Genomic DNA, 26,276 nt, shown 5'->3' with positions numbered 1-26,276 from the left:
TTAACGCAAACATTTATTTATATTAAATATTATTTATTATTAACTGATATACGACATCCTTATATTTCAAACTAAATATAAACATAGAATAATAAATATTATATTATATTATTATTATAAATATTATATAATATTATTATATTTTTTTATATATTTATAGGATGAATATTTCGACGAAGATGAAGAAAACTATTACATTCCCAATGAAGTAGTCTTAGAATTTAAATGTCAAGAAGAAAAGGTACAGCAAAAAATCCAAATGCTGCGTAAAACCTTAAAGGATAACTTCGATCGTTTATATGCGCAAAAGAGCCGTTCTGTTTGTAAATAAAACATTATCAATACAATTCTAAAAGCTACACAGAATTCAATTGTATCAATTATATTGATCATGCCTTTGTTTACTTGTTTCAAGTTGTATTCTGATGTATGCTATATGCGAAAATAAATAAACAATAAAATATCTGTTATATATGAAATGAAGAAGTTTTATTGTTATTTATAATTAATAAAATCAGAAAAACGTGTTTCTAATTAGCAATTTCTGCATTCTTCATGAAATGGTTCCAAAGTACGTAAATCACGCCAGGTGGGAGGTAAGCCATTAGATACGTACTTGCTACAACGCTTACACGGTTCTAAGAATAATTTGCTGTAACTATTTAACCAAGTCTAAAAAAAAAACAATTTATACTCTGAAAGGAAAATTTTTTTTTTATTTATCGTACATACCATATAACTTTTTACTGCCAAATCGGGTAATGTAGGTGAAAAGAAGTGCAACATGGCGGAATGTGCATGATCTTGCACTTTACGAAAAACTTCATAACGAGATTCAGTCCATAGATCTTCCGGATCTAACGTTTCGTCGAAACCCTTCACAGTTATCCATTCTATAAGCACACCTTTGCACACAATGGCTGCCTTTAATACACGACTTATTGTGGCCTATAGTACATAATAAAATGTTATATAATATAGTATATAATGTATATATAGTTACATAATATATTATAGTATATAATGTAATATGATATAATATAATGTAATAAATAAACAAATTTAACAATAATTTTTATTTACTAATTATAAACATAATTTCCACTTGAATGTAAATTCGGATTTAATAGATCGTTTCTTTGTTAATGGTGCCCTGTTCAAACGGACAGACCATACTCACTTAATTTTAAAAGACAAGGTTATTGTGATATCATTAAACAAACTGGCAATATGGTTAAAAAACTAATTTTCTTCTTTTATTTAAAGAATAATATCTTTTATTGGATCATTTTGATCTACACTTGAAGAGGAAACATTTCCGAAGGATTATTATACTGTATAGAGATTTAGTTAGCATTTCATCAGGTTTTGACTAACAGTTACAACTCTAATTATTGGAACATGACACAAATTAGAGTAGATATATCTTCTTGATCTGGTTAATACGGCAATATTATATCAAAAAATGAAAAATATCAAAATACTTAGTATTATGACGATGAAGTATACTTAAAACAAAATGCTTCATCATTGCATATCGCCAACGGTCATGTGTTTAATTTATTGGATTTGCGTATCTCCATGAAACAATATAGTCCATTTCTTTAAGATAGGCCACTAAACAATAACAAATTACATATTAAAAAAAATTACTGAAATTTACATTGCTGTCCTTCCATACTGAAACTCACTACATCCTTTAATGGTTAATGATGGTTAAAATGGTTAAAATTTTTCCTAAGCGAAAGTTAAATATTAATATACATTTCATTTAATTACATTTCTAAATCACATTTCTGCAATGTGGTGAAATTACTGCTTCAGTGCAGTTGTTAGCCGGTTTATTCATTATATAAAGACTGTTAACAGTGAGTTGAGAACAAACTGAAGTATGAAATTCTTTAAATACAAGAATTTTTTCCAAGATCACTGATGATATGTATTTGGCAATACTCGAAACAGATGTATAGTCATCCAAAAAATCAATTAATGAAAATAATATTAAAATGAATCTTTGTTGTTGTAGCAATTATACAAAAAAATTAAAAACATTAAAAAAATTAAACATTAAAAAAAAAATAATGTTTATTCACAAGTAAAATCTTAGATGCCAAAGGAGTAAAATGAGATTTACGATAACTTCTTGGTTTTGGCAGAATTAAATTTCATAGTTTTAAGAGATAAATTGGGAAGCAAAATAATATTTTGTTTTACATGTCACTACCAATGTTATCTATATTTGATCCAGTATTATTTAAATATTCGATATATTAGTATAAAACGGATTTTACTTCTATGCAATTTTTAGTTTAAATGATTATAAGTTATAGTATGTAAAACTGTTTTTCAAAATTTTACGCTTTTAATAGCGTAAATATTTATAGCTAAAATATTTAACTTACAATTACAACAGCATTTGAACCAAATGGTCGGCATATTTTGTAAGTAGTGTGAAGATGATTTATCTCACTGAACAATTTATCGGTATGCCTAAGTAAACCAATAAGTAACTTATTTGTAATCAGATTAGGAATAATAACAACATATAAACTTACTCTGGATCTGAATTATTGAATGCTGAAAATACTCGTACACGTTTTTGGGAGCAGTATATGTATGAACGTCGTAAGTTATTTTGATTTAAAGTATTACAAGCTAAGAAGCTATAATCATGCACCTGAAAACAATTAACATTATAAGTTAAAGCTTTTTGTAAATATATACAAATATCAGAAAACCTTATCAATCCATTTGTAACTATTTACGAGCTGTGGATATAAAGCCTGCCGTTCTTGTGTAGTTTCTTGTGCCAAATACGTTGTGTTTCCCAGATGATATGGATTTGGCGGTGTTTGTAAACCATTAATTGAAGTTTCAACCTCTCTATTAAGTTTAATTGGATTTTATTACATATTTAATGTTATAATATATTTTTGAACCTTAGCTGTGTGTTGATATTATTAAAATTTTCTTGAAATTCGTTTAGAAATTTTTGACGTGTTTCCTCAGTTACGTCCGCATCAAATAAATTCTCAAAACATTGCAACACATTAGAGCGCAATCCTTTAACCGCACTAAGTGTACTTTGCAATTTCTCCATTATTTCTACTGCTTTTCTAAATATCCTAACACCGCATTTAGAATAATTTCACTAAATTTGATTTTATAAACAAAACCTAGTCTAGTCGGCTACATTAAGAAATTTGATGTTGGTAACATTGAACGGTAAAAATGACTTTTAACAAAGAATATGTAAAGCAAAGGAAGATTTTTTCATTTTGAAAATGTAAAGTTCGAGGAAGTTCGAGGAAATTGAAATTTGCTAGGAATTTTTTGCACTGCATTTATTTACACTTATTTATTATTTTTCTGTTAAAAGTTTTAAAATTTATTTATTTATTTATTAAACATTTTATAAAATTTTCATAATGGTAATACCTAATTTTCATATAATTATATTTCATTTAATTCGAATAGGGTAAATACGAAATTCGGGTAAATACCCACATTCGCAACCATTCCGACATCATTTACTATTTTTCTCAATTTACTCGAACTCGCCCACAGCCTAAAGATGCATTCACACCAAAGTGAACGCTTGCGAACGAATAATTATTCGTAGAAAAACGTACCTGCAAAAGTTCGTTTGATCGCAAGCGTGTTTTGGTGTGGATGCACCTTTATATGAAAGTAGAACTTATCTATACAAACTTAATATAAGCTTTATAATTTTGGTGTGGATGCACCTTTACATGAAAGTAGAATTTATCAATACAAGTTTAATACATATAAGCTTTATAATATTATGTTCATATATATATGTATTTCTAAAATTGATTGATTTTAAGATAAGATAAACATCTTATTTTTATTATGTTTATTTTTAATTTTTAACGGTTTTTTCAATATTTTAGATGCAGATTTTCATGAGAATTATCTGGAGGCGATGTCATCATCTCCTATGTTGAAATGGAGTTGGTAACATTATCAAATTGTTGCCGGAATTTAAATGCATTCGTACACGAATCAAATGTTTGTGCTGTTGATGTTGGTCGAAAGAAAGGACAGTGCAGAGGTGATTCAGGCGGACCCTTACTGCGTGACCATAATATACAAATTTTCAGGTATCACTGAGAAATTGATAGTTTATTATAGACCAAAAGTACCCGATCACCTGCAAAAGAGATTTCTACTTAGAACAAAAGCTATTGGTAGGACGTATTTTAATATGGCATCCATTTAAGTAAAATTATTATTAAACACTTTTTTAAGTACATTTAAATTTATAAGTACATACCAACTGTGGACTTGCCAACGGCAAATAATTCACACACTACTCTGCATTCCCTAGAAGATTCTAACGTACATAAAGCAATTGCGATTCTTTTGTCAAGAGGAAGCACTTTACGCCAAATAATGTCTTATTTTTGTTAAGATTTTAACTGTTCAGACAGAACTGAAAAGCTTTTTTGAGGTATGTAGGATGATATATTTACAAATTTCTAAAATGGTCTTGGTACAGATGACGTTGTTCCAAGTAGTATAGCTTTATAGCAGCCTTCCACATGTTGAGTTAAAGTAGGAATGTTTTGTTTCTTCAATTGTAATTGCCTAAGATGCTACTTATTATTTTGGAGTAGCTTGACGATTTTAAGAAACATATTTTAATAAGAATTTCATATTTTTTTATTTATTTCTATTTTATGTTATTTCAAAAATCAAATTTCAATATCAAATTTTAAAATATCCTAGATACAAATAGTGTTTTGAGCATGTAATTCGATTTGTAATCAAAAAACATATGATTTAATTAATTTGGGGCAGTATGAACACTTACGAAATGTCTGAACATAGCATAAGTTATAGTTATGGTTATTTAGACAGCCAAATGTAATTAAAAATTACATGCTAAAAACACCACTCGTGTGTGCGAAAATAATAACTATAAAGAATGGTATTCAGTAGTTTTATTAGATTTAATGGATTTCAGGTATGTGGATTATTTTTTTTTACTCTTTTTTAAATTAGTAATAATTACAATTTTTTCTCTATATTCAAATTTAAAAATTTGCACTACTTTTAAAATATTTTTCCGTTTTTATTAAAGTCAACTGTTTTTAAAAATAAATGTCATATATTCGTTATCTCAACTTATCTTTGGTTCAAAATTTATCTCTCGCATAGTTGCATTAGAAATTTCGCTTAATTTCAGGCTTTGTTTCAATCAAATTAAGGCCATTTCCTTTAATATCGTCCTAACCTTAAAACTGAATTTTGTAAGGAGGAAACAACTTAATTTCGGTAAAACGAAGATGAAATTAAGATTTTTGTGACATTAAGGTCTGTCTGAACATAGTATTACTAGAATACTATGTTCACAATAGAACAACAATAATTGCAAAGAATATTATTCATTTTCGACATATTAACTTTAAATTTTATTACGTGTTTTGCACATATAAATCTAACAAAATCTCCATATTGTCCAGAGTTGCCATCGAAAGTAGTGCTTATTTTATTTGTTCTTTTGCGACATGCTTATAAAAGAAAAGGTCTAATATTAAATTCAAGAACACAAGATATAAATTTTCTACACAAATTAATATTCAATTATATTGCATATAATTAGATCTTACATAACTTTCCGAACAAATCATGGAAAAGAGTAGAATTTCTATGCAAAAAATGACGCATACTGAAGAATGGAGACATTTTGACAACACATATAATGAAAATGCAAACAAATGCAAATAAGAGAGACAACAACACTTGCAGTTTTTGGCAGACAAAAAAAAAATATACAACAAATCGAGCCGATAAAAAATTTCATTAAAATATTACAAGTGTAATAGGAAACTGCACTTTGCGTAGTTCGCGCAAACATAAATATAAACAAATAAAAAAAGTGCGGGAAAATATGTTAGCAAGAATTGAAATTTAATATTTCTGCAAAAAAGCAATAAATATTAATATATAAGATTGTCGTGGCAATTAACCCTAAGTGTAAATTTTTATTGTCTATAATATATATATAGATATATATATATATAAAGGTATACGCAAAATTAACAAAAACGATAAAGAAAAACTATTAAAACTGTAAGTACAATAAGAATATCATTTTTAACATATAATTATATATATATGTATAAAAAAAATAAATTTTAATTCCGCATTTTGAAAAGTGAGAAAAGTCGCAAAAATAAGTCCTTGAAAATCATTATTTACCTGTTTCATGTCCTATTTTTATGCGATATTATGACTGCTTAAGGTTTAATAAATTAAATTTTTATTTTAGGAATATTCAATAAATAAAATTATTCTTAAAGTCATTAATAATGTCTTGCCGCCAAATTTCTTTTATTAAAATATGTGTAGTTGCTGCATACATTAGTAAATGATGAAATTACTTATGACGAATAATAGCCGCAATATAATTAAAGAGAACTTTAGTAATTTTCTTAATATAATTAATATAATTTTAGTATATTTATTAGTTAATATTATTTTTGTATGCACGTACAAGGGTATTTAAAATATTTAATTACATTATGATTATTATAATAAGCCTTGACGCAGCACGACCCCAAAGCTTTATTTGTGTGGCTGAATTACTTTTTTAAAATTTATTAAAATTAAAAAAATCTAAAGTATAAATTTAAATTTGAAAGAAATTCAATATATATAGAAAAATTTTATATTTTTACTTTACATAATTTAATAAAATTAATAATGTCTTTGATATTTATCATATCATAGCTTAGCGATTTTTTGCTTAACATATTTTAGGTAGATTCTGTTAAATTAATGCGACGTTTATATATTAATGTCATGATATCTTGAAATTATATGTTTTTAGTAAAAAATTCAAATTTTTTGACATAATATAGATAACAGTTACCCTCGAACTTTAAACCGTAAATTTTTATACACAGACCGTCATAGTTTTTTGGTTGTTTTTAATGACGGTACAATTTCAGATAGATAAATCTACAATAACCCTGTGCACCACAGCTTTTTATAATTTTTATATAAATTACTAAACCGTAAAGCTAATCTTTTTTATAATTATCGACATAAAATAGATTTTCAATGTTTATATAAATTATTTAGAGGTAAACGTAATCTATTTTAAATGATCAATATAAAATAGATTATAATAAATATATTTACCCACAAGTGTTAGCGAACTTACAACTACTTTAGACTTAGATTTAGATTTATAAGAAGTAAGAAAATGTTTCTAAAACAATGAATGGCCTGTAGACTGCAAAAGAAGTATTGGTTTCTATATGCAATGATTTTAAAAAATATATCAAATTTAAAAAAAAATTACTTCTTATAATTTATTCACATTGTATGAAAAGATATTGCAAAATATGAAATATGTATATATTTAAATATATATAAATATGTTTAATTTTATTTATTTACATGAAATCTTTATTTTTAATTTCTTTGAATTGATTAATTTAATTTTTGTGTTTAATTTTTAGGTGCAAAACGTACGCTATATGTAAAATAGCACATTGAATTTTTTAAACATATTTTTATTTAAAACTGTAAGTAATAATATAAGTATAAAAATTTTTTAATTTAGTATATTATATAAAATATAATTTAAATTATAAATTAATAGACATTTTTTTGTACTTTCCTAATAAATTTAACTCGAAAGCTTTGTCCTCTTACTGAATTCCATCGTCCTTAAGATAAGTCAATATCTAAGAAAGTGTAAAATGAATATATACAATTTTATTTTTAGATTTAAAAATTTGTTTATCTATTACTTACATAAAGCATTTTGTTAAATGCATAATATAAACAATTAGCTTTGCTTAATTGCTTTTGTTTAACTATTAGAGTTTATTGAACGTACCGATTTGTTAGCACCTTGCTTAATTAGCGAAATGTTTTTATTTAGAACAATTGTGTACTATACAAATTTATTTATTTGGTTTGAAACAAGTAAATAATAATAATAACTCATTATTTGATATATACTTGTTTCAAACAAAATGCACAGATGTTCTCATTTTTATTAAAATTAATTGTGTGGTGAAAATATTGTGTTTTATAGAATTATTAAAATTTATATTCTTTTATTTGCATTCGATAAAATATTCTTAAGCTATAATTTATTTCGACAGTTTTTTTTTTCACTTAGACTTCAAACTAAATTATAATATAAAATTAAAATCACAGTGTTGTCAACGTTTTTTGTTAATTTTTTTAAATAAAAAACTTTCATTAGTAGCAAATTTTATAGCGGAAGATAGAATCTAAATTCAAGAATCTCTCAGTATTACAGTTCGATTAGAATTGTTTGTTGTGTTCTAAACTCTACCTTGTTTGGTGGAATAATTTCCGGCAAGGTACAACGAACTTCAAAATGCTTTACGGTGGCATGTTAGTTTCTGACAGGTCCCTTATGTTTCTTTCCCATGTCCGCAATAGAATCGGTTAAGCACAAAGATAAAAAATTTTTTCATATTTTCAACAAAAAAATCTTCAAGATTGGTTTCGTCTATTGTGAAATTAAATAATGAAACTCATAAAAGCATTAATTATAGCCTATATGCCTATAGATACTTTTTAGAAAACGACAATATGTTCAACTATAAGGAAGAGAATAACTATGTGATGAATTCGAAATTGAACTGGCTCATGTTATTGTTCAAAGTGAGTTATTCTTCATATTATAATATGGTGTATTAAAAACACAAACCAAACAAAGGATAACAAGGTTATACGCAAGTAAATTGATCCTAATCACACTACTGGTAGCTTGACCATTGAAAATAAATTGAGTTGCATTCACACTATTGTAAGACTTGAATCTTGAAATTGGTTTTGTGTAATCGTAAATAACACATGACATGTTGCATTAAAAAACTAAGGTATAAGTATACTCTCCTCCTTGTCTCCCCTATTAGAAATCGATATCAAGATTGAGGCTGCCGCTAGTATGAATAAATATCTGATAAACAAATTAAATTACTTTTATTTGTGGTCTGACCGTTTCAGCAAAAAAGTTCCACATCGTTGCTTGCTGAAATACGGTTTATACCCATATATAATATATAATAGACTAATTCTTGACGTGGAAATTTGCAAAGATACATATCGCATGAATATAAAATTTAATTTCGGAAAAATATTTAAATTCCTTAATTACGATCTTATGATAGGGTAGAATAATATTTTGTTTTTTTTTTCATATAATCTCTCAAACATCGAGTAATTCATTAACATAATTATGAGAACCGAAGTTCTATTGTCAAATAAGTTTATCTATAATAGACTTTAATTCTGCTGCGCTTTCTATCAGCAAAACAAAATATGAGTGAGTACGGTTGCAAGAAACTGCCGGGTGTATGTCCCGGAGCCACTCGTTGAGTTCGATGTGCAAGCACCCTATGACCTACAACAACAATAACTTGAGTGAGTAGTGATTTACTTAGTGGGTTTACTGTTCAATATAATTGTCGTAATGTAGGTAATAAAATGCCGTTTTTGTCAGAAATTTAGAGTTCGAAATGAAGGATAGTGTATGATTATCAAGCTTTACTTTAAATAAGGAAGAGAATATTAGAAAAATAGCACTTCACTACATCACATTATCTGTAAAGAACCTTTTACCAGTCAGAAAATATTAGTTATAAGTAGATCAAGTATACATTTTTGCTTTATTATTATAATTTTCCTAGTTAGTATCACTGATTTTTTATAAAAGCATAGACCGGAATCCTAGTTTTATAGTTAAAATTAATACTAACATTTTTAACAGTTTTCGACCATGGATAATGCTTATTTTCTTTTAAAAATTTTTCTTAAATATAATATTTATATAATATGATATTGTTTTTAATAGTTGACTTTAAATTTTTTTTTTAATTTTTTCGATATGTTATGCGTCTTCATTAATAAAAATGTTCAAATTTGTGTAATATTTTGTAAAATAAAAATATAAACTTGTTATTCTAATAATATATTTTTTATGCAATTTTTCAAATTAATATAGTAGTATAAAGAAATACTATGTAATTTTACTTCATCAGTTTACTTCATCACACTCGTCGCTAGATCCCATCTACATCTGCAATCATTCAATGTTGGAGAGTTCTCAATTCCTGCTAGAAATAGTCATTAGAAATGTGTTCGCATTCAGTTGTTCAGTTGTTCTTGCAATTCGGAAGAGAATTGAGCGCCGCCGGTAGGAAAGACTACGTAGTCGAAATATACAGATATAAAATAAAATATTTCTGAAAACAAAATGAAAGCGTCTCGTTCGTATGTGCTTTCTTGTCTTTATAGTGAAATACGTCGAAGATTTATTTTTAGAACATTCAAATAAATTTAAGATGTATTTTAATTAATTAAATTTTTTCCAATATTAATGATAGTTCATTAAATAAAAAAATAAAATCGTATAATGAAAATAAAAAATTGCATTTTAAGAATATAAATTCATTATATAAGTTAAAATCAAATTTAAAATATTAAATTTTAAAAAAATATGAATTTAATCGAACAAACGAACAATTAAAAATGTCGAAAACGCAGAGTCCCTCATCTTCTTTACGCAGTAATCAGCCCCGTAGGCAGGTGAAGCGTTGCTGTCGTAATTTTTTTACGTTTATGTGCACCCAAGTTGGTGTTGGAGCACTAATCGTACTGTACGCTATATTTGGGGCGGTATCGTTCATGAACATCGAACGTGAATATGTGGATAAGACAGCATCCGAAGTGGTTGCCTTAAGGCATAACTGCTCAGTGGAGTTATGGCACATAACTGAAGAACTTAATACATTCGATAGATTTAAGTGGCAAAAGGAAGCAGAAGCAGTATTAAAAGAGTACCAAACACAAATTGCTGCAATGATTAAAAATGGTTACGGCGGAAGAACACCACAACAGATTTGGTCCTTCCCAGCAGCACTTATGTTTTGTTTGTCAGTTATTACTATGATTGGTTATGGAAATATGGTGCCACGTACGCCTTGGGGAAAGGGCTTTACAGTTATATATTCCACTTTTGGCATACCACTTTATATATTGTATTTTTTAAATATGGGAAAAGTATTGGCGCGTTCCTTTAAATTTTTGTATCGCTCTTTGCATGAATGCACGCAAGATAACTCATCCATTGATAAACGTTTGGATGCACTAGAGTGCGGTAGTACTGGAAATGATGAACGTAAAAGGATTATTGTACCTTCAACTGCTTGTTTGTGGGTCATTATATTCTATATAATAACGGGCACAATTATGTTTGCTAATTGGGAGAAATGGTCATATCTTAATTCATTCTATTTTTGTATGACGTCATTATGTAAAATCGGTTTCGGTGATTTTGTGCCGGGTGCAAGTTTGGTAACGTCTGCAGATATTGAAGCGGCTCGGAAAAATGCTATTGAAGATGCTACAGCAGATCCAAATGAACTATTTGAATTACAACTTATGACCGATCAAAATTCAAAATTAGCAATAAATTTTCTTTACATGTTAATAGGCATGGGCCTAGTCGCAATGTGTTATAATTTAATGCGTGAGGAAGTGCGTGTGAAAGTGCATGATATGAAAGAGGACACCAAAGTTTGTCTTGAAGATACAAGAAAACGATTCGGACGTTGTTTTGATAGTAATGACTCTTATGACGATGATTACTATTAAACAAATAATTTTAGTATATAAAACATTTTTAGTGTATATAGATAGCATTGTCAATTTAAAAGATTTCATGCCACATATAATTTTTTCAATTTAATCTAATTACGTGTTTAAATTTTTACTCGTACAAATACAAAACTAAAGTTTTATTTATTATCTTAATGTGCAAAAATGAGGTTCTTATTAAAAGGATTGTTGGAGGTGCGTACTACCAGATTTAGGAGCTTTGAAAAAGTAATTTATAAATAATGGCAAATTTATTTAATTTATTGAGCTTTAAATATAAATACATTTTTATTATTAATATTTGTTATTAAATTAACCTTTTAATGTTGCAGTACTTTACAATTTAGAGATACTAATCCTATATAAACTATGTAACATAATTTAGCATAAGAGACAATTTCGTTTTATTTTAATAATTATTGAATATCATGATTCTTATTTTTTCACATTTTGTTACGATTGTAAACGTACAATATAATACCACATAGTATTTCTAATACTAAGCTATTTGTATATTATTGATACTTGATTCTTGAGATATATAGGTTTTTAAAGTTGTAAATTTTTTACTTTGATGTTATGTATATATATTTAGATTGATATTATGCGAAAACATTGAGGCAAATATATTTCTGAGTATTTCTGAGTATAAAGCACATAAGTACATTCATTTTATTCTTTTAAATTCTATCAGTACATCCACGTATGAGAACCGGTTTTATAATCATTCTGCATATCCATATCTAATTTACTTTGGATAGTAATTTAAAGTTAATAAGTTGTAAATGGGTAAAATATCTATTGCTTTAAAGTTTTTTTTATTAACATGGCTTTCTTGTTGGGTTCGACCCATATAATTTTTTTTTTTCTTCATTTATATTTTTGATGTTTTCTTCAAATTACTAAAAACGTCTCGTACGTGTTTATGTTAATTTATAGAACATTATGGTAAAAAAGTTTACTTAACCAATTGCTGCAAATATTAAGTTACATATAAGAGTTAAATGGGTAATCTTAAAATCATGTGATAGTTGAGCATTTACGCTCATTAAATGCTTAAAAAATATATTCCAAAAATTGGTAAGAATCTTGTCATACCATACACAAGGAATGGTTTCAATAATAACGAATTGAATAATATTGAATCGATAAATATCTAAAAATAATTCCACCTGTACTAGAGGATGCTAGGGATAAAGGACATTGTTACACACTTGATTCATTGATATAGTTAATTAGTATTTGATAATAGTACGTTAGATTGTATATGTAATGCAAAATTATTAACTTTCAATATAGAAATAAACATATTTTTCTTCTTCTCTTATTTCAAGGCAATCATTGATAATTTTTTGCAGCTACAAAACCGTGTTACAAACTTCAGTGTAATGCTTGGTGGCGGCGCTGAACGTTTATGCACGCCAAGCACTTCAGCTGGTCCATTTCGAATATTTGCAGTTGCGGGGTTTCAAAATCGTATTAATGATATAGTATATTGTCCACCAATAATACGACAACCAACCCAAAATGTAGAAGATTCGACAGCGATCATATACTTTGGTGGAGATGTACAGGTATAAAATCAAAAACTTCATTATGTAATATATTTAACTACTTTATTTTCTTAGGATTTTCCAGAGAGTATGGAAACGAACCGCGATAGTCGCGGGTATATGAAATACAATTTAGAAAATTCAGCTATACTATTGCGTGAGGCATTTCCGCTGTCACATATCATTGTCATACGCCCTGTTAGGTAGATATCTATATTATTTAAACATTTAAAAAGAATTCTTTGACGAAAATGTATTTAAATATTTATATATATTAATAATACAATGTATTTTTAAATAGAATGGAGTTTAAAACTTTTAGTTGTTTTGACAACTTTGTGCGTGGAAACAATGCTGGAGTGCCGGATCATACGCCAATGAATCATGCTCTACAACATTTAGAAAAGTAAATCTAATAAAAATATAGATCTCAATAAATTTTTAATTTTTACTAAATACCTTTTTTTAGATTATTACAAAATCTATCTCAACGCCTTATATCTATACCAGAGAGCGAAATTATGGATCAGGCCGCACAAGCAGCTGCTGCTGCAGCAGCAGTTGCAACAGCACTTTCATCAAATCTGTCAACTGTTACAACTGATTCATCATCATCTTCATCGATATCAAATGATAATAATCAGGAAATGGATATTGATATATTGCAAGTTCAAGAAAATATTAGTGTTGATGGAGAAAATGCTGTGTTATTTCCCAACATAGCAGGTGCTGCAGATATCTCTAAGTCAACTGATGAAACACCAACAACTAATAGTAATGCATCTAATGCAGAAAATATATCTGTTTCAAATGTAACTGCAACAAAACAACATCCAACTACAGCGCAACAAAATAATGTTCAGCACTTAAATAATAGTAACAATTGCACTCTTCAAATTCAACAACAAAATCGTTCAAATAATAATCCATTGTGGTGGCGCGAAAATCTCAATTTAGATAAATCCAAATTAGTTCTGATTGGATTTAGCAAGGGTTGCGTTGTCCTCAACCAAGTGAGTCAAATTTAGTGTAAAAATCGTTACATTTTATATATTTAATAAGACACACTTATTGATTTTACATAGAGCTCAGTAGTGATATATTTATATGCCCTTATAAGTTTGTATTATTTATGTAGATTAGATAATTGAGGACTTCTGTTAACTAAAGTAAACCAAGGTTAGGTTATGCTGGCAGTAAACAAAGCTAATTGGACAATTAAGAATGTGCAGTTTTATCCACGTTAGCAAAAAAAGAAATAAAAATCTTTCCATTTTTAAATTTTTATTCATATACATATCAGTTTGCGGATAGGGATAGAGTATGCCATCAGATAGATTATAATTCTGTAGAGCGAAGTATATACCTTTTTGTTTTGATATTTTCTAAATAGTAAACGGAACCATGACAATGACAAAGCTCCAGTTAGCAGTTAACTAGAGGTTTCGACACTAAAATATACAAATTCAGATTAGTGTCTATTATTTGTAGTGAATAAAACATCTATAATATGTAACTACATCGTCCCAGTTTTTTCTATCAAATAATGACTGTCACTATTTGATAGGAACATCGTCCCTATCAGACGATGTTCCTGGGACGATGTAGTTACATATTATAGACGTTATAAGTTTTATAGACGTACACAATAAGTTAGTATTTAAAAAAAATATATGTCATTGTATATAATGATTTGGACTACATATAAAAGCTGAATAGTTGCATTATTTGCTAACAGTTTGAATTTTTGTTACATTTTTTTTTAGTATAGGAGTACGGATATTCTTATACTGCCTGCACTTTGACAGTTAGTATTTTTAGAGTTTTAATGTTTGCTATAGTTTATTAGTTTATTTGCAATAGTTTCGGAAATATTTCCATACTAATCATCTCTGTATTATAACGATACATATTATACATACGATACATACGATATTATTCATACTTATCACTCTATAAGAAAAAAAGCCTATAATTCACAAATCAATAATTTAGTCTCACAATTCAGTGAGTCTGAAATGTTCAGTACGTTCATTTCGGTTGAATTGTATAAGAATGCTATTGATTCCTCTGTAGAACGGTTCTCTATGTTTTACTTCCTTACAAATATATGAATTTGATATAAATATTTTACTGTAATTATTCTTAAGGAATTGTTAGACGTCCTGCTTTCATGTTGTTGTTGTAGCCTGGAGAAATTTATACTGCAGAAAACATGGAAGGAATTACAAGACACAAATACATGGGGTAAAATATGGTTTACTAGGTAGGGAAAAAAGAATAGAAAAGAGTTGCGATGGGGGACAGGAAGGTTCCCGTTTTATAGAATATTTTTTTTAGCTCAGTATAAACTGGTCAGTTTATGTTTTATTGTTAATTATAATTCAAAATAAAATGTTTAGTAATAACTAATGTCACATTTATATTAATTTATTTTAGTTCATTTATGAGTTTCATTATCTTAAAACATTAACACCCGATGACAGTACCATGATACGTTTGTTATCACGAATTAAAGACATGTATTGGCTGGATGGAGGTCATGGAGGACAAAAGAATACATGGATTACTTCGCGTAGTTTATTGGAAACTTTAACAAGAATGGGTTTGTAAACAAAAATATTATTAAAAAGGATTTGCTTATCTAACTGAATTTTTTTTTAAGGTATGAATATACATGTGCATTTAACGCCGTATCAAGTACAGGACGATAGGCGACCTTGGATAAGAAAAGAAGAGAAAATATTTACTGATATGCTACGAAGGCTTGGAGCACCCATTACAAGACATTTACACTATGATAGTCAAACTGCAAATTTGATGACACATTTTGAAGTGCTACAAGCATTTTGTCAACATATACACCATCAGCAACAGCAGCAACAGTCTCAAACTACATCACAAACTGCGCAAACAAATAATACACAGAATAATGATCAACTTACACCACCACAAGTAAATAATGCAATTAAGGTGACAGCTGAAAATACAGCTGAGGAGAAGTGACATTATCGTCGACGTAATTATCATTATTTGCGCAAAACAACAATTAATAAACAAAGACAACACATGCTTACTGGTGTTGCAACTTCATCATTTGTAAATATACATAACTATAGACAACATCAACTTCATAATCAGCATCATCACAATCATCAGCGCCAACGTCATTTGCACCAGCATCACCATCAACACAAATCTAAGTCCAAACGTAAGCTACAAAAGCTATATTATTCGTTTAAGCTTTAGGTTAAAACTGTGCTGTTTTTTGCCCTTAAAAAGAAGAGTAGTTTTTTAAATGAATATCATTAATATAAACTTCATGATTATCATGAATATAAACTTCATGATTATCATGAACATAATTTTAGAAGCAATAAGTTCTTCACACCTTTTATCACCAGTTTTAATAAATCTCACTTTTCAACACACAGCAAAAATAACATCCGTCATAATAATACTAAAATGGTTTAAAAGTATTAAGCAGATTTTTAGAAAGTTAATTTGTTTTAAATGAATTTTAAGTAAGCTTTCGTTAGACGCTGAATTATAGTGCATAAAATTTATGGATCAGAGGTTCATTATGATAATGCATCTGAACACTGAGCTCTCATCCTAATAATTAATAAATCAATAACATGTTATCTAATACATAGCTTAAACTCGGATAGCCATTACTTATGTACGTTTTAAATAGTAATCAAAATCACGCACAAAATAGTTTTAAATTATAGTTTTCTGTTGAATCATATTGAAGGAACGCAGTTTATATTATTATTTTATTAATATTATATGTTCAATTTGCTTTCCGAAAATTTCCAGTTTCAAATTAATCCTTCACTCAATTGACTTATAAGCAAGGTTCTTTTTAATTTTAGTTTTTAAATTCATTTAAATTTCCTTTTCTCTGTATTTGGAGTAATGAATTTCGTTTTTGAAATTTTTTTAAACTTATATTAAATTCTGTGAATTTTTCATTTCTTAAAAATTTTTATTTTATCCTCCCAGTGCAATAAAACTAGAAGTTTAATATATATAATCTGTCCATTCATGAAATTCAATTATTTATTTAATTTTTATTCAATTACTGTATTGTCATTTTAATTATATTAATATTTTTTTTATATATAAAGTATAAATATATATATTCTTACTAAATTTAAAATAATTAATCAATCATTTTTAATATATTATGTAGTTGTAAATACTGCAGGCTTATGTATTTTTGTATGAAAATGATTACTTTAAGTTGTTTTATATGTGTGTAAAATATCTGTATAAAGATTAGTAAACATACAGATACTCGTAAATTAGTAATGATTTAAGTTCATAAACAAAATCATAATGGTAATGTTTGATAAATTATATGACATAAAAATATAAATAATAGTATAATGCGAAAGTTACGCATAAAAAAAATTATGTCTGATTAATGAAATGAGCAGAACAGAATTGATATAATAATGATTATTAAATTAATTAAGTATTAATAACTTATAGGTTACTACATTTGCAGTTAAAGCGCATATTATTCTTTTTTCTCGAATTTAACAATTATAAATTTCTAGAATTGTGGTTATACCTTCAACATAAAGTGTGAGAAATGTATATTCGTATTGAGTTTATTAAGATGTTTGTTGTAACGCATATGGGAAGGCATTAGTCTATAATTTGTTAATCAGTGGTTTCGATTTAAATTTATCATTTTATGTATAAATGCTAATTGCTTAGTGTTGAACTAGACCAATCACATTTGACATATCGATTTTGATTAAAATCTTGAATATTTATCAGAACATAGTCCATACCTGAAGTATGACAGATTTACATCATTACTGGGATTTATATTTAGTTACGATTCTATCTTTAATATTACCATATTTTTTCTCATTATGTTTTTAATCTATTTTAGCTGTCAATAATTTATTAAATAAAAATTCGATTAATTAATTAATATTTTAAAATTCTAAAATGATTGTAAATGATTGATTGTATTCTAGCTAGCCGTTATTTATATATGTATATATAAAAGAGTCGTACCATCTTTTCGGCTGCCATTTCAAAAGTAACCTATTTAATTTTAAATGCCGTTTTTTAAGTTTTATTATTGGGTAACTTAAATTAAAGGAATTTAAATTAACGTTATCATTCAGATTTATTTTTATATAAAGATGTACATTTATGTTTACAATTGATAAACTTTTGCTAGCAAATTCTTCAAAACTCTACTATTTAAAATAGTTCATTAACACATGTTGAGTTCAGTATAAGTGCTTTCGTGATGAATGTAATATAATATATGTAATATAGCATGGTCTATTATACTTTAGAAGAGAAGAGATTTTAAAGATTTTATTCCAACCATTGCTTCACGCTTCGAAAGAGAACATAGTAACAGTAGATCCCTATTACTGGTAATTATGCTAAATGGGAATCAATTCATAGCGACATTAAAAAATTTACAAAATCGAGGTTATGCACCTGAACTCTTGTACATTGTCTGGATTAAAGATCCCTTCTTTCTTGGTCGAATTGGACGTTATTCATACAAAGTGTTTGCAAGAAGACTGTGCAGTAAAAACAATTAATAATTAACTTTAATGGAAAATAATCGATATGAATTAAGCACATTATTTTAATTGTTTTCTCAACTCCGGTATATAGTAATGAAACTATCTTTCATCCATGGTAACGAATTAGTACAGAAATGTAGCTATTAAGTAGTTCGGAAAGTAATTTAGTTTTTTCCCGACAGAGGATGTAATTGTATTTTGTGAAAACTTCACATTTAAGCCGTAGTTTTTGGTTGGTTCCCTTTTAAATATGGAGAGCGATAAGCAGCATTTTCGTTATATCTTACTGTTTTACTACAGAAAGGGTAAAAATGCTGTTCAAGCCAGAAAGAAATTGATCGATGTGTATGGAGAAGGTGTGTTGTCAGTACGCCAATGCCAGAACTGGTTCGCTAAATTTCGATACGGCGATTTTTTGTCGAAGATGCACCACGTTCAGGAAGGCCGGTTGAAGCTGATAAAGATACGGTAAAGATATTAGTTGATGCGAACTGGCGATCTCACGTGAGATCGGATCGAGGTTAAATTTATCAGTTTATGACCACTTGAAAGGCCTGGAATTATCCACGAAGCTCGTTTCCACATAAAAAAAAAAATAGGATAGAATTGTAGATTCTAAAAAGATTGTTTGCTTAATCGTCAACAAAATAAGACCAATATGATACATTCAGGTCAAAATTTGAAAATTTGAACGGTGTTGATCTCTTATATAGTTCATATATTTTTCAAACACATTTGTTCTATTCCTAAACCTGTAAATATGTTAAATAATCAAAAATATTTAAATGAATATTCATCTAGGGGAAGTTAAAGTTCTATAAGGCAATTCGTTTAACTTGGATCCATTTAGGTCTTAAAGACCAATGTGAATCTGTTAGAGAACTTCCTACCAGTTTACAGTAATTTGGATAATCATTTTGACACAATACTTATAAGTATGCTCAGAGGGAATGCATTAATGAAATATGATCTTCGACTAGTTTACCTCTATGAGCTTAGGAACAAAATATTGCTAATAATAAAAAATAGACATAACTATTACTTTGGTAGAAAATATTCCTATTTCTTGCTTAATATAGAATTTGTTATAAAACCAGAGTAGTATTAAAGAAAGACAGAGAAGAAGGAGACTATAATGCGAACTTCCTTACATACATTTTTTACTTAACTCTCAATGAAGCGTCTCTAAAGTCTTGAGTTTTAAATAAACTCAGTGCGTGGGCCTATGCATCACATATAACTCAGCCCTACAACAATTTATAAAACTGTTTCTAGTACTTGTTTGCAAATTTCATATGTTATTTAATGTAATTAAATTAAATGATATAATTAAATTTATTTTTGTGTTTAATCACAAAGCTAAAATAATTTATTAAAAAAAAATAATAATGCTTAAAACTTATATTTTTTATATTTAATAAAGTAGTACTTCAGTCCGTAAAACCGCTGCAGTTATAAAAAAAATCAAATAAATATAAAATATACAATATTAAATAAAATTCATTTTTAAGTATACTGTAATCGCAAGTAATCGCACACTAATGGAAAAAAAAAATAATTGAAAAAATAGCAAAACTTATAATTTTGTTTTTAATTTCTTTCTTTTCTACAGTTTGTCAATGTAATGTAAAAAGTAAATAAAAATAAATTAAAACAAAATTGTTAAAAATTATTTAATAAAAACAAAATTGTACCTTTTCGAATTTGCAGTTCAAAATTGCTTAAATTAATTGTACATTAAAAATATGTTGTACATTTGGCAAATCATAAAATGTTAAAAATTATACATTAAAAATTATAACACAGAACTTTTAAATTTCGGAAAATATTGTAATTGCTTTGGACTTAATTAATAAAATTAATATGATATGATTTCAAAAAGTTTATGCATTGTATGAAGATTTTTTTACTAACAAGAGAATCAAGAATTTATTAAGTTATAAGTAATAATGGAAGAATAAATCTATGACAAAAAAATAATGAAAAACACAAAAAATTAAAACAACATTTATTTAAAACGTATTTATAATAAAATGAAAATTTAATTCAATTCAATTGCTTTTGTTTTTATTATACGAGTATCTTTACACAGGTAGAAAATGTATAAACTTTAAGTAAAAATTCTAGTTAGATATGTAATGCTTAAAATTGAAATAATCAATTTTAGATAAATGATATATTATATAGAGCGTTAAGAATTTTTATTAAAAATAGTTACATATATCAATATTAGTAAACAATATGATAGATAATCTTAATATAAGAAATATTTTTCAATATCATTTTGAAATACCTTCTAAAAAAGTAACTTGCGAAGCTTCTAATTTTAGTAATATTATGTTGACAATAGATTGATGATTACAATATAAAAACATGCCATTTTGAAACTTATTTAGCTCTTCTATTTAGCTGAAACACACATTTTCGATAAGATGAAAGGAATAAATTTCAAGTATATTGCAAATTCGTGAAACCGCATTGAGTGAAGGAAGTAAAGAAGAGTAATATCTTCTAGTAACACATTCACGAGTGTTGAAGATTTCTAATTTTTACTTAATCATAAGATCATAAGTTCAATGCATATATGAATGCTATATTAGGCATAATACCTTAGAGCCAAAGACAATCAAAGTTAATTACTCAATACATATTTTTTAAATTTTATTACTATAATTTAGTTTAGGTTTTCTCCTTGTTATATTAGCCTGCGGGATCTATTTGTGTAGACTCTTTTGGATGTGGTAAACAGCACTTGGTCGTCGAATTCAAGGAGTGGCTCCGGGACATAAATCATGCCGTTCTTGGAATCAGTTTTTCTTATTCGTTTGCAATATATGTAAGTAAGAAGCAATAAGTTATTTTTTTACCTTTATATATTGTATATATTTTTCGATATTATATATATTTTTATCTTTGCTTCAGGATCCGCAGTATAATTGAAGCATGTAAACCAATAACAACGAATTTGTTTCGATATATAGCAATTTAACTATTTTATTATTATTACTATTTTAACTATATATTTCATAGTGTTGACAATAAATTCTCCAACAAAAAGATAGAATTGAAGCATTTTCTAACGTATCAAAAATACACATATTCTTTTAAAATAACAGGAAACATAAGATGCCACAAGCGCATATTTATATGCCTGATATCATATTAGAGGCTGGGTAAAATATGTTATTCTACAATTGGCAAAAAGTGTTTTGTTGTTAAGTGTAATATATTATAATTTTAAATCTATATTAATCACTAATCTCCTGTTATAATTCTTCTTATTATTAAAAGAAAAAGATTTATGTTTCTTAAGCTAAAATTTATTTTTAAATTCGTTCAATAAATTAAGTTTTACATTCGAATTTATTTCAATTTAACAAAATATTTTTTTTATTGTATAAATAAATAATATCTATGCCTTGAGCATTCAGTCGAAATGTAAACACAAAATTAATATTTTTAATAGGTTTAAAATACAAATAAATGAACCGCTAAAATTAGACAAATTGTTCTTATAATATTATATCTTAATATAAAAATATTCCCAAAGGTTATACATATTTTTTCTTTGAATTGTTCTATTTTTTATTTTATTTTGCTTAAATTATAATTCTTTTTTAAAGTTATTCTTTGATAAATTTGGCTATGAGTAGATCGCTGAAAAATTTACCTTAATATATATTGTTTATACATATATTTATGAGTTTTACGAGTCTTACGTTAAATGTATAACATAAGATTTTTAACTTAGTTTTTAATTTATTTCTACGTTCTAATTTATAATATTTTTTCATTGATTTATTATATTTCATATAATTTACATTTCAACTTGTGATGAAGTTCTAGGGATATAAATTTAATCTTATAAAATTTTTAGATTAGGAAGTATTTACAAATCTTATATATATATATGTTATTAAATAGTTCACATTTTGTTTTAAAACTTAATGTAAAAATTAAGAATTTAGGGAAAAAAGTTAATTTTTGCAGGCTATGTTATTGTAGCCTTCATTTCATAATCATTATACATTTCAACAAATGTACTAGTAAAAAATGAAAATAATTTTGAAAATTATGTACATTTGTTCTTACACTTGGCAATTATCCATTCATCACTTCCATCACAACAATCACAAACTCCATCGTTCACCCTGCTGCTTGGCACGAAAACATCGAGTCCTCTGCCAGTGATATGACGTTTTTGATACTTGCAATAAAAGCGCCCTGCATTGCAAGCATTTGTACTTGGTTCATCGCTGCCATCTTTCTCACAGTCACAATAATCATCATTTACTCTGTCAAATGGAATATCTATGCTTCCATCAAGACATCTGAATTTTCCTTCAAAATTTGGTTTATACGCGTCATAATCGAAAAGTCGTATACCTCTACATTATATGCATTATTATTATAATTGCGAAAATAGATATTTGCCGCACATACCTTATAATTTTTATTTGATCTGCATCGTCAACAAGATTATGAGAATCAAAGCTATCAGATTCCTTCTTACCTAGTGAAAGAACAAGTTGCTTATGCGTTTTCTTTAAATCTTGCATTGTATTTTCTAAACTCCATGGTGTGCTCGAATTTGGCAATTTATTGATGGTTAACGCTTGGTATGTAAAAAAGATAATACCTAACAAAAAAATTCCTAGTAACAGAAGTTTTGATTTTTGTTTGTAAAACGGCTTGTAATAAATATTTTCGCGTTTTATCCACGTCTTCTTCATGACATTTGTAACAGTTTTGTATCTTAAAGATACAACAATTCTATGATAAATAAATGGCTAAATTCTTGAGTACACAGAAAAGCTATATATTTTATCCTGATAAACTCTATAAAACTAATTAAAATAAATTTAATTTAATTTTGTTTACGCATCCCACAATATACGTAGCTTAACGACCGAATGTCAAATGAAAAGTAATGCCTACTTTTATTGCAGATGGAATAAAAGGGATTTTTAAATTTTCTTGCTGATCAACACTAGAAAAATTATTGTAGAGAAAATAATAATTTAATATAATATAAAATTATTCGCATAATATAAATTTTTAAATTACAGAAACAAATTTCAATTAATTTAAATTTGTATTATTTAGGCCGTGTATGAGTTCGAGTAAACTGATGGTAAATTGAGCGAAATAGTAAATTATGTCGGTATGGCAGCGAATATTGGTATTTACCAGAATATCATGTAGGGTAAATTTGATAAAAATTAGGTGAATTAGGTAAAAATTCTTCAGTGCTGCCAACTTCAAAAATCAATCTATTGTGAATGTGAGTTATCCGTTAAAATCGCATGAATGTGTAGTGGTTTTTTATGTTGGGGTTTATTTCGAATTTAACACTCCGTATTGGTAATGGATAAGTTAATTTAACACTCCGTATTGGTAATGGATAAGTTTATTTATTTCTTATACTTAGTTATTATAAAATATTCTTAAAGTTAAGATTTATGTTTTTACGTCTTATTCACGTGCTGCTTTTTCTTTTTCCAAACTACTACTGGCGGGAACTGCGGCTATTGTTGTCTCCTTTGTGCCTTGTTGACAGTTCTTTTATTTATATTTTTTGGTGCTGCCACAGTACTCCCCCCTAAGTGATGGAGTCACTAAATTTGGTTGGAAAGCGAACGTTGCGTCCTGATTTTGTCAGGTTAGCTGTTGTATTTGGTCGCACAGACTGGTCGCCATTAACGTTGTTTGGATGTGGTATACCATTGATTTGTTGTGGATGTCAATGTCTGTATCGGGACATATGAAAGCAGCTTTAAGACGATCTATGCTAACTGTTTGTTCTTTGTTTTCGATCAGTATTCTAAACGTCTTGTCATTTCGCTCTAGTATTTGGTAAGGACCATCGTAAGGTTGCGTCAATGGTGGTTTTACCTTGTCATTTCGTATAAATACATGCGTGGCTGAGCTTAGAGCCGGTTGGATGTGGTAGCCTCGGTCTATATGATGCGATACCAACGTTGCCTTGACGCTCTGCATTTGTTCTCTTAGCTTGGTTATGAAATCGTGTTGATTTATATTTCTGTGGCTAGGGTTGCTTACTATTTCGCCCGGTAAACGTAGAGTTTGGCCATATAGCATTTCAGCAGCAGAAGCTCCAATGTCTGGTTTAAAAGTCGTGCGTAGACCTAACAATACTATTGGTAAAACTTCTGTCCAAGAAGTTGTTTGGTGGCACATTAAGGCTGCTTTTAATGTGCGGTGAAATCGTTCCACCATTCCGTTACTTTGAGGATGGTAACTCGTAGTTCGTAAGTGTTTGCAACCGATAACTTCAGCTAGTTGGTTGAACAATGAAGATTCAAATTGTCTTCCTTGGTCTGTTGTGATACGTAAGGGTACGCCAAAACGTGCGATCCATTGAGTAATCAGTGCGTTTGCGATGGTTTCCGCTGTTTGATCTGGGATCGGAATTGCTTCTGGCCATCGGCTGAAACGGTCGATGATGGTTAATATATATGTGCAGTTGTTTGATGGTGGTAGCGGGCCGACGATATCTATGTTTATATGTTCGAATCTGTGTTCAGCGAGTTCATATTGACAAATAGGTGAACGGTTGTGACGTTGCACTTTAGAACGTTGGCATGGGATACATTGTCGGGTCCAGTTTCTGATATCAGCATTTATAGAAGGCCAGAAAAATTTTTCAGCTATCATTTTTGTTGTGCCCCGAATGCTGGGATGAGACAACCCATGCGTAGCTTTAAAGATATGTAGCCGGTATTTCTGCGGAATGTAAGGACGAATTCGCCCAGTTGAAACTTCGCAATAAATTTTATCTGATATTGTTGGTAAAGATAAAAGTTTGATTTCGATGGAATTGTTGTTTTTGATATCTTGTAGTTGTGGGCAACATCGTTGTAATCCAATTATACAATCGTAGTCGATTTTTGGGATGCTAATACTATCTATCCGCGAGAGAAAATCTGCTGGGATGTTGTCTTTTCCGCTGACATGAACGATATTCGTTGTAAATTGACCTATATAATCAAGCTGTCGGACTTGACGTGGTGAAGCCTTGTCGGACTTTTGCTGGAATGCGAACGTGAGTGGCTTGTGGTCAGTTATTAATACGAATTCACGACCTTCTAACATATGTCGAAAATGTTTTATGCCCTGATATGCGGCTAACAACTCACGATCGTATGTGCTGTATCGTTTTTGTGTATCTGTTAATCGTTTAGAGAAAAAACCGAGTGGTTGGAACGTGCTGTTTGTCACTTGATGAAGAACTGCGCCGAGAGCTTTATCCGAGGCGTCTACTTGTAATGCAAGCGTAGCAGTTTTTGACGGATGAACAAGTAGTGTCGAGTTTGTTAGTTCATCTTTACATTTTTGGAAGATTGTTTTGTTCACTTCGGTCCAGCATAACGGTGTGTTGTCGTTCTTCTTGTTTCCTTTTATCATTTGTTGTAGTGCAGTTTGAGAATCTACAGCGTTTGGTACGAAC

The 26,276-nt window shown here is 28.1% G+C and overlaps 4 protein-coding genes across 7 annotated transcripts; 2 read left to right on the top strand and 2 right to left on the bottom strand.

The window, feature by feature from the left end:
- Positions 1–469: 469 nt before the first annotated feature.
- On the bottom strand, positions 470–3,213 carry LOC119677775 (mediator of RNA polymerase II transcription subunit 27-like). Its single transcript, XM_038089284.1, has 6 exons — positions 2,940–3,213; positions 2,739–2,883; positions 2,556–2,677; positions 2,403–2,490; positions 733–948; positions 470–672 (listed from the first exon to the last, which is right to left on the bottom strand). Exons 1-6 carry the CDS (start codon positions 3,098–3,100, stop codon positions 535–537), a joined length of 870 nt encoding a protein of 289 aa, XP_037945212.1. The 5' UTR covers positions 3,101–3,213; the 3' UTR covers positions 470–534.
- A 2,853-nt stretch (positions 3,214–6,066) lies between these two features.
- Positions 6,067–17,094, top strand: LOC119677772 (UPF0565 protein C2orf69 homolog). 4 transcript variants are annotated; one of them, XM_038089281.1, is made up of 8 exons: positions 6,067–6,099; positions 7,497–7,562; positions 13,014–13,253; positions 13,308–13,435; positions 13,534–13,638; positions 13,702–14,245; positions 15,672–15,837; positions 15,898–17,093. In XM_038089281.1, exons 3-8 carry the CDS (start codon positions 13,068–13,070, stop codon positions 16,236–16,238), a joined length of 1,470 nt encoding a protein of 489 aa, XP_037945209.1. In that variant the 5' UTR covers positions 6,067–6,099; positions 7,497–7,562; positions 13,014–13,067; the 3' UTR covers positions 16,239–17,093. The 4 variants fall into 4 exon arrangements, with proteins under 4 accessions (XP_037945209.1, XP_037945210.1, XP_037945208.1 ...); XM_038089282.1 differs by lacking the exon at positions 7,497–7,562 and having other exon boundaries at positions 6,088–6,099; XM_038089280.1 differs by lacking the exons at positions 6,067–6,099; positions 7,497–7,562 and adding an exon at positions 11,787–11,874 and having other exon boundaries at positions 15,898–17,094.
- LOC119677774 (TWiK family of potassium channels protein 7-like) lies at positions 10,503–11,733 on the top strand. Its single transcript, XM_038089283.1, has one exon. It carries the CDS (start codon positions 10,552–10,554, stop codon positions 11,674–11,676), a length of 1,125 nt encoding a protein of 374 aa, XP_037945211.1. The 5' UTR covers positions 10,503–10,551; the 3' UTR covers positions 11,677–11,733.
- Positions 17,095–22,752: 5,658 nt separating the features above from the next.
- On the bottom strand, positions 22,753–23,707 carry LOC119681342 (glucosidase 2 subunit beta-like). The gene is made up of 2 exons (XM_038094506.1): positions 23,249–23,707; positions 22,753–23,193 (listed from the first exon to the last, which is right to left on the bottom strand). Exons 1-2 carry the CDS (start codon positions 23,536–23,538, stop codon positions 22,878–22,880), a joined length of 606 nt encoding a protein of 201 aa, XP_037950434.1. The 5' UTR covers positions 23,539–23,707; the 3' UTR covers positions 22,753–22,877.
- Positions 23,708–26,276: the final 2,569 nt, after the last annotated feature.

Source organism: Teleopsis dalmanni, chromosome 2 (genome assembly GCF_002237135.1).
Source record: "Teleopsis dalmanni isolate 2A chromosome 2, ASM223713v2, whole genome shotgun sequence".
In the NCBI taxonomy this organism is placed as follows: Eukaryota; Metazoa; Arthropoda; class Insecta; order Diptera; family Diopsidae; genus Teleopsis; species Teleopsis dalmanni.
This window is presented reverse-complemented; position numbering and strand designations above follow the sequence as displayed.

What these genes read in the sequence shown, in the direction of transcription:
- LOC119677775 (XM_038089284.1), bottom strand. Translation starts at nt 3,100, where the DNA reads ATGGAGAAATTGCAAAGTACACTTAGTGCGGTTAAAGGATTGCGCTCT. An exon ending in AATATCAACACACAGCTAAG is followed by an intron (nt 2,884 to 2,939) that starts GTTCAAAAATAT and finishes TAAACTTAATAG; the next exon opens with AGAGGTTGAAACTTCAATTA. An exon ending in TGGCAGTAAAAAGTTATATG is followed by an intron (nt 673 to 732) that starts GTATGTACGATA and finishes TTTTTTTTTTAG; the next exon opens with ACTTGGTTAAATAGTTACAG.
- LOC119677774 (XM_038089283.1), top strand. Translation starts at nt 10,552, where the DNA reads ATGTCGAAAACGCAGAGTCCCTCATCTTCTTTACGCAGTAATCAGCCC.
- LOC119681342 (XM_038094506.1), bottom strand. Translation starts at nt 23,538, where the DNA reads ATGAAGAAGACGTGGATAAAACGCGAAAATATTTATTACAAGCCGTTT. An exon ending in GATCAAATAAAAATTATAAG is followed by an intron (nt 23,194 to 23,248) that starts GTATGTGCGGCA and finishes CATATAATGTAG; the next exon opens with AGGTATACGACTTTTCGATT.
- LOC119677772 (XM_038089279.1), top strand. Translation starts at nt 11,845, where the DNA reads ATGAGGTTCTTATTAAAAGGATTGTTGGAGGTGCGTACTACCAGATTT. An exon ending in ACTTTGGTGGAGATGTACAG is followed by an intron (nt 13,254 to 13,307) that starts GTATAAAATCAA and finishes TTATTTTCTTAG; the next exon opens with GATTTTCCAGAGAGTATGGA. An exon ending in GTTGCGTTGTCCTCAACCAA is followed by an intron (nt 14,246 to 15,671) that starts GTGAGTCAAATT and finishes AATTTATTTTAG; the next exon opens with TTCATTTATGAGTTTCATTA.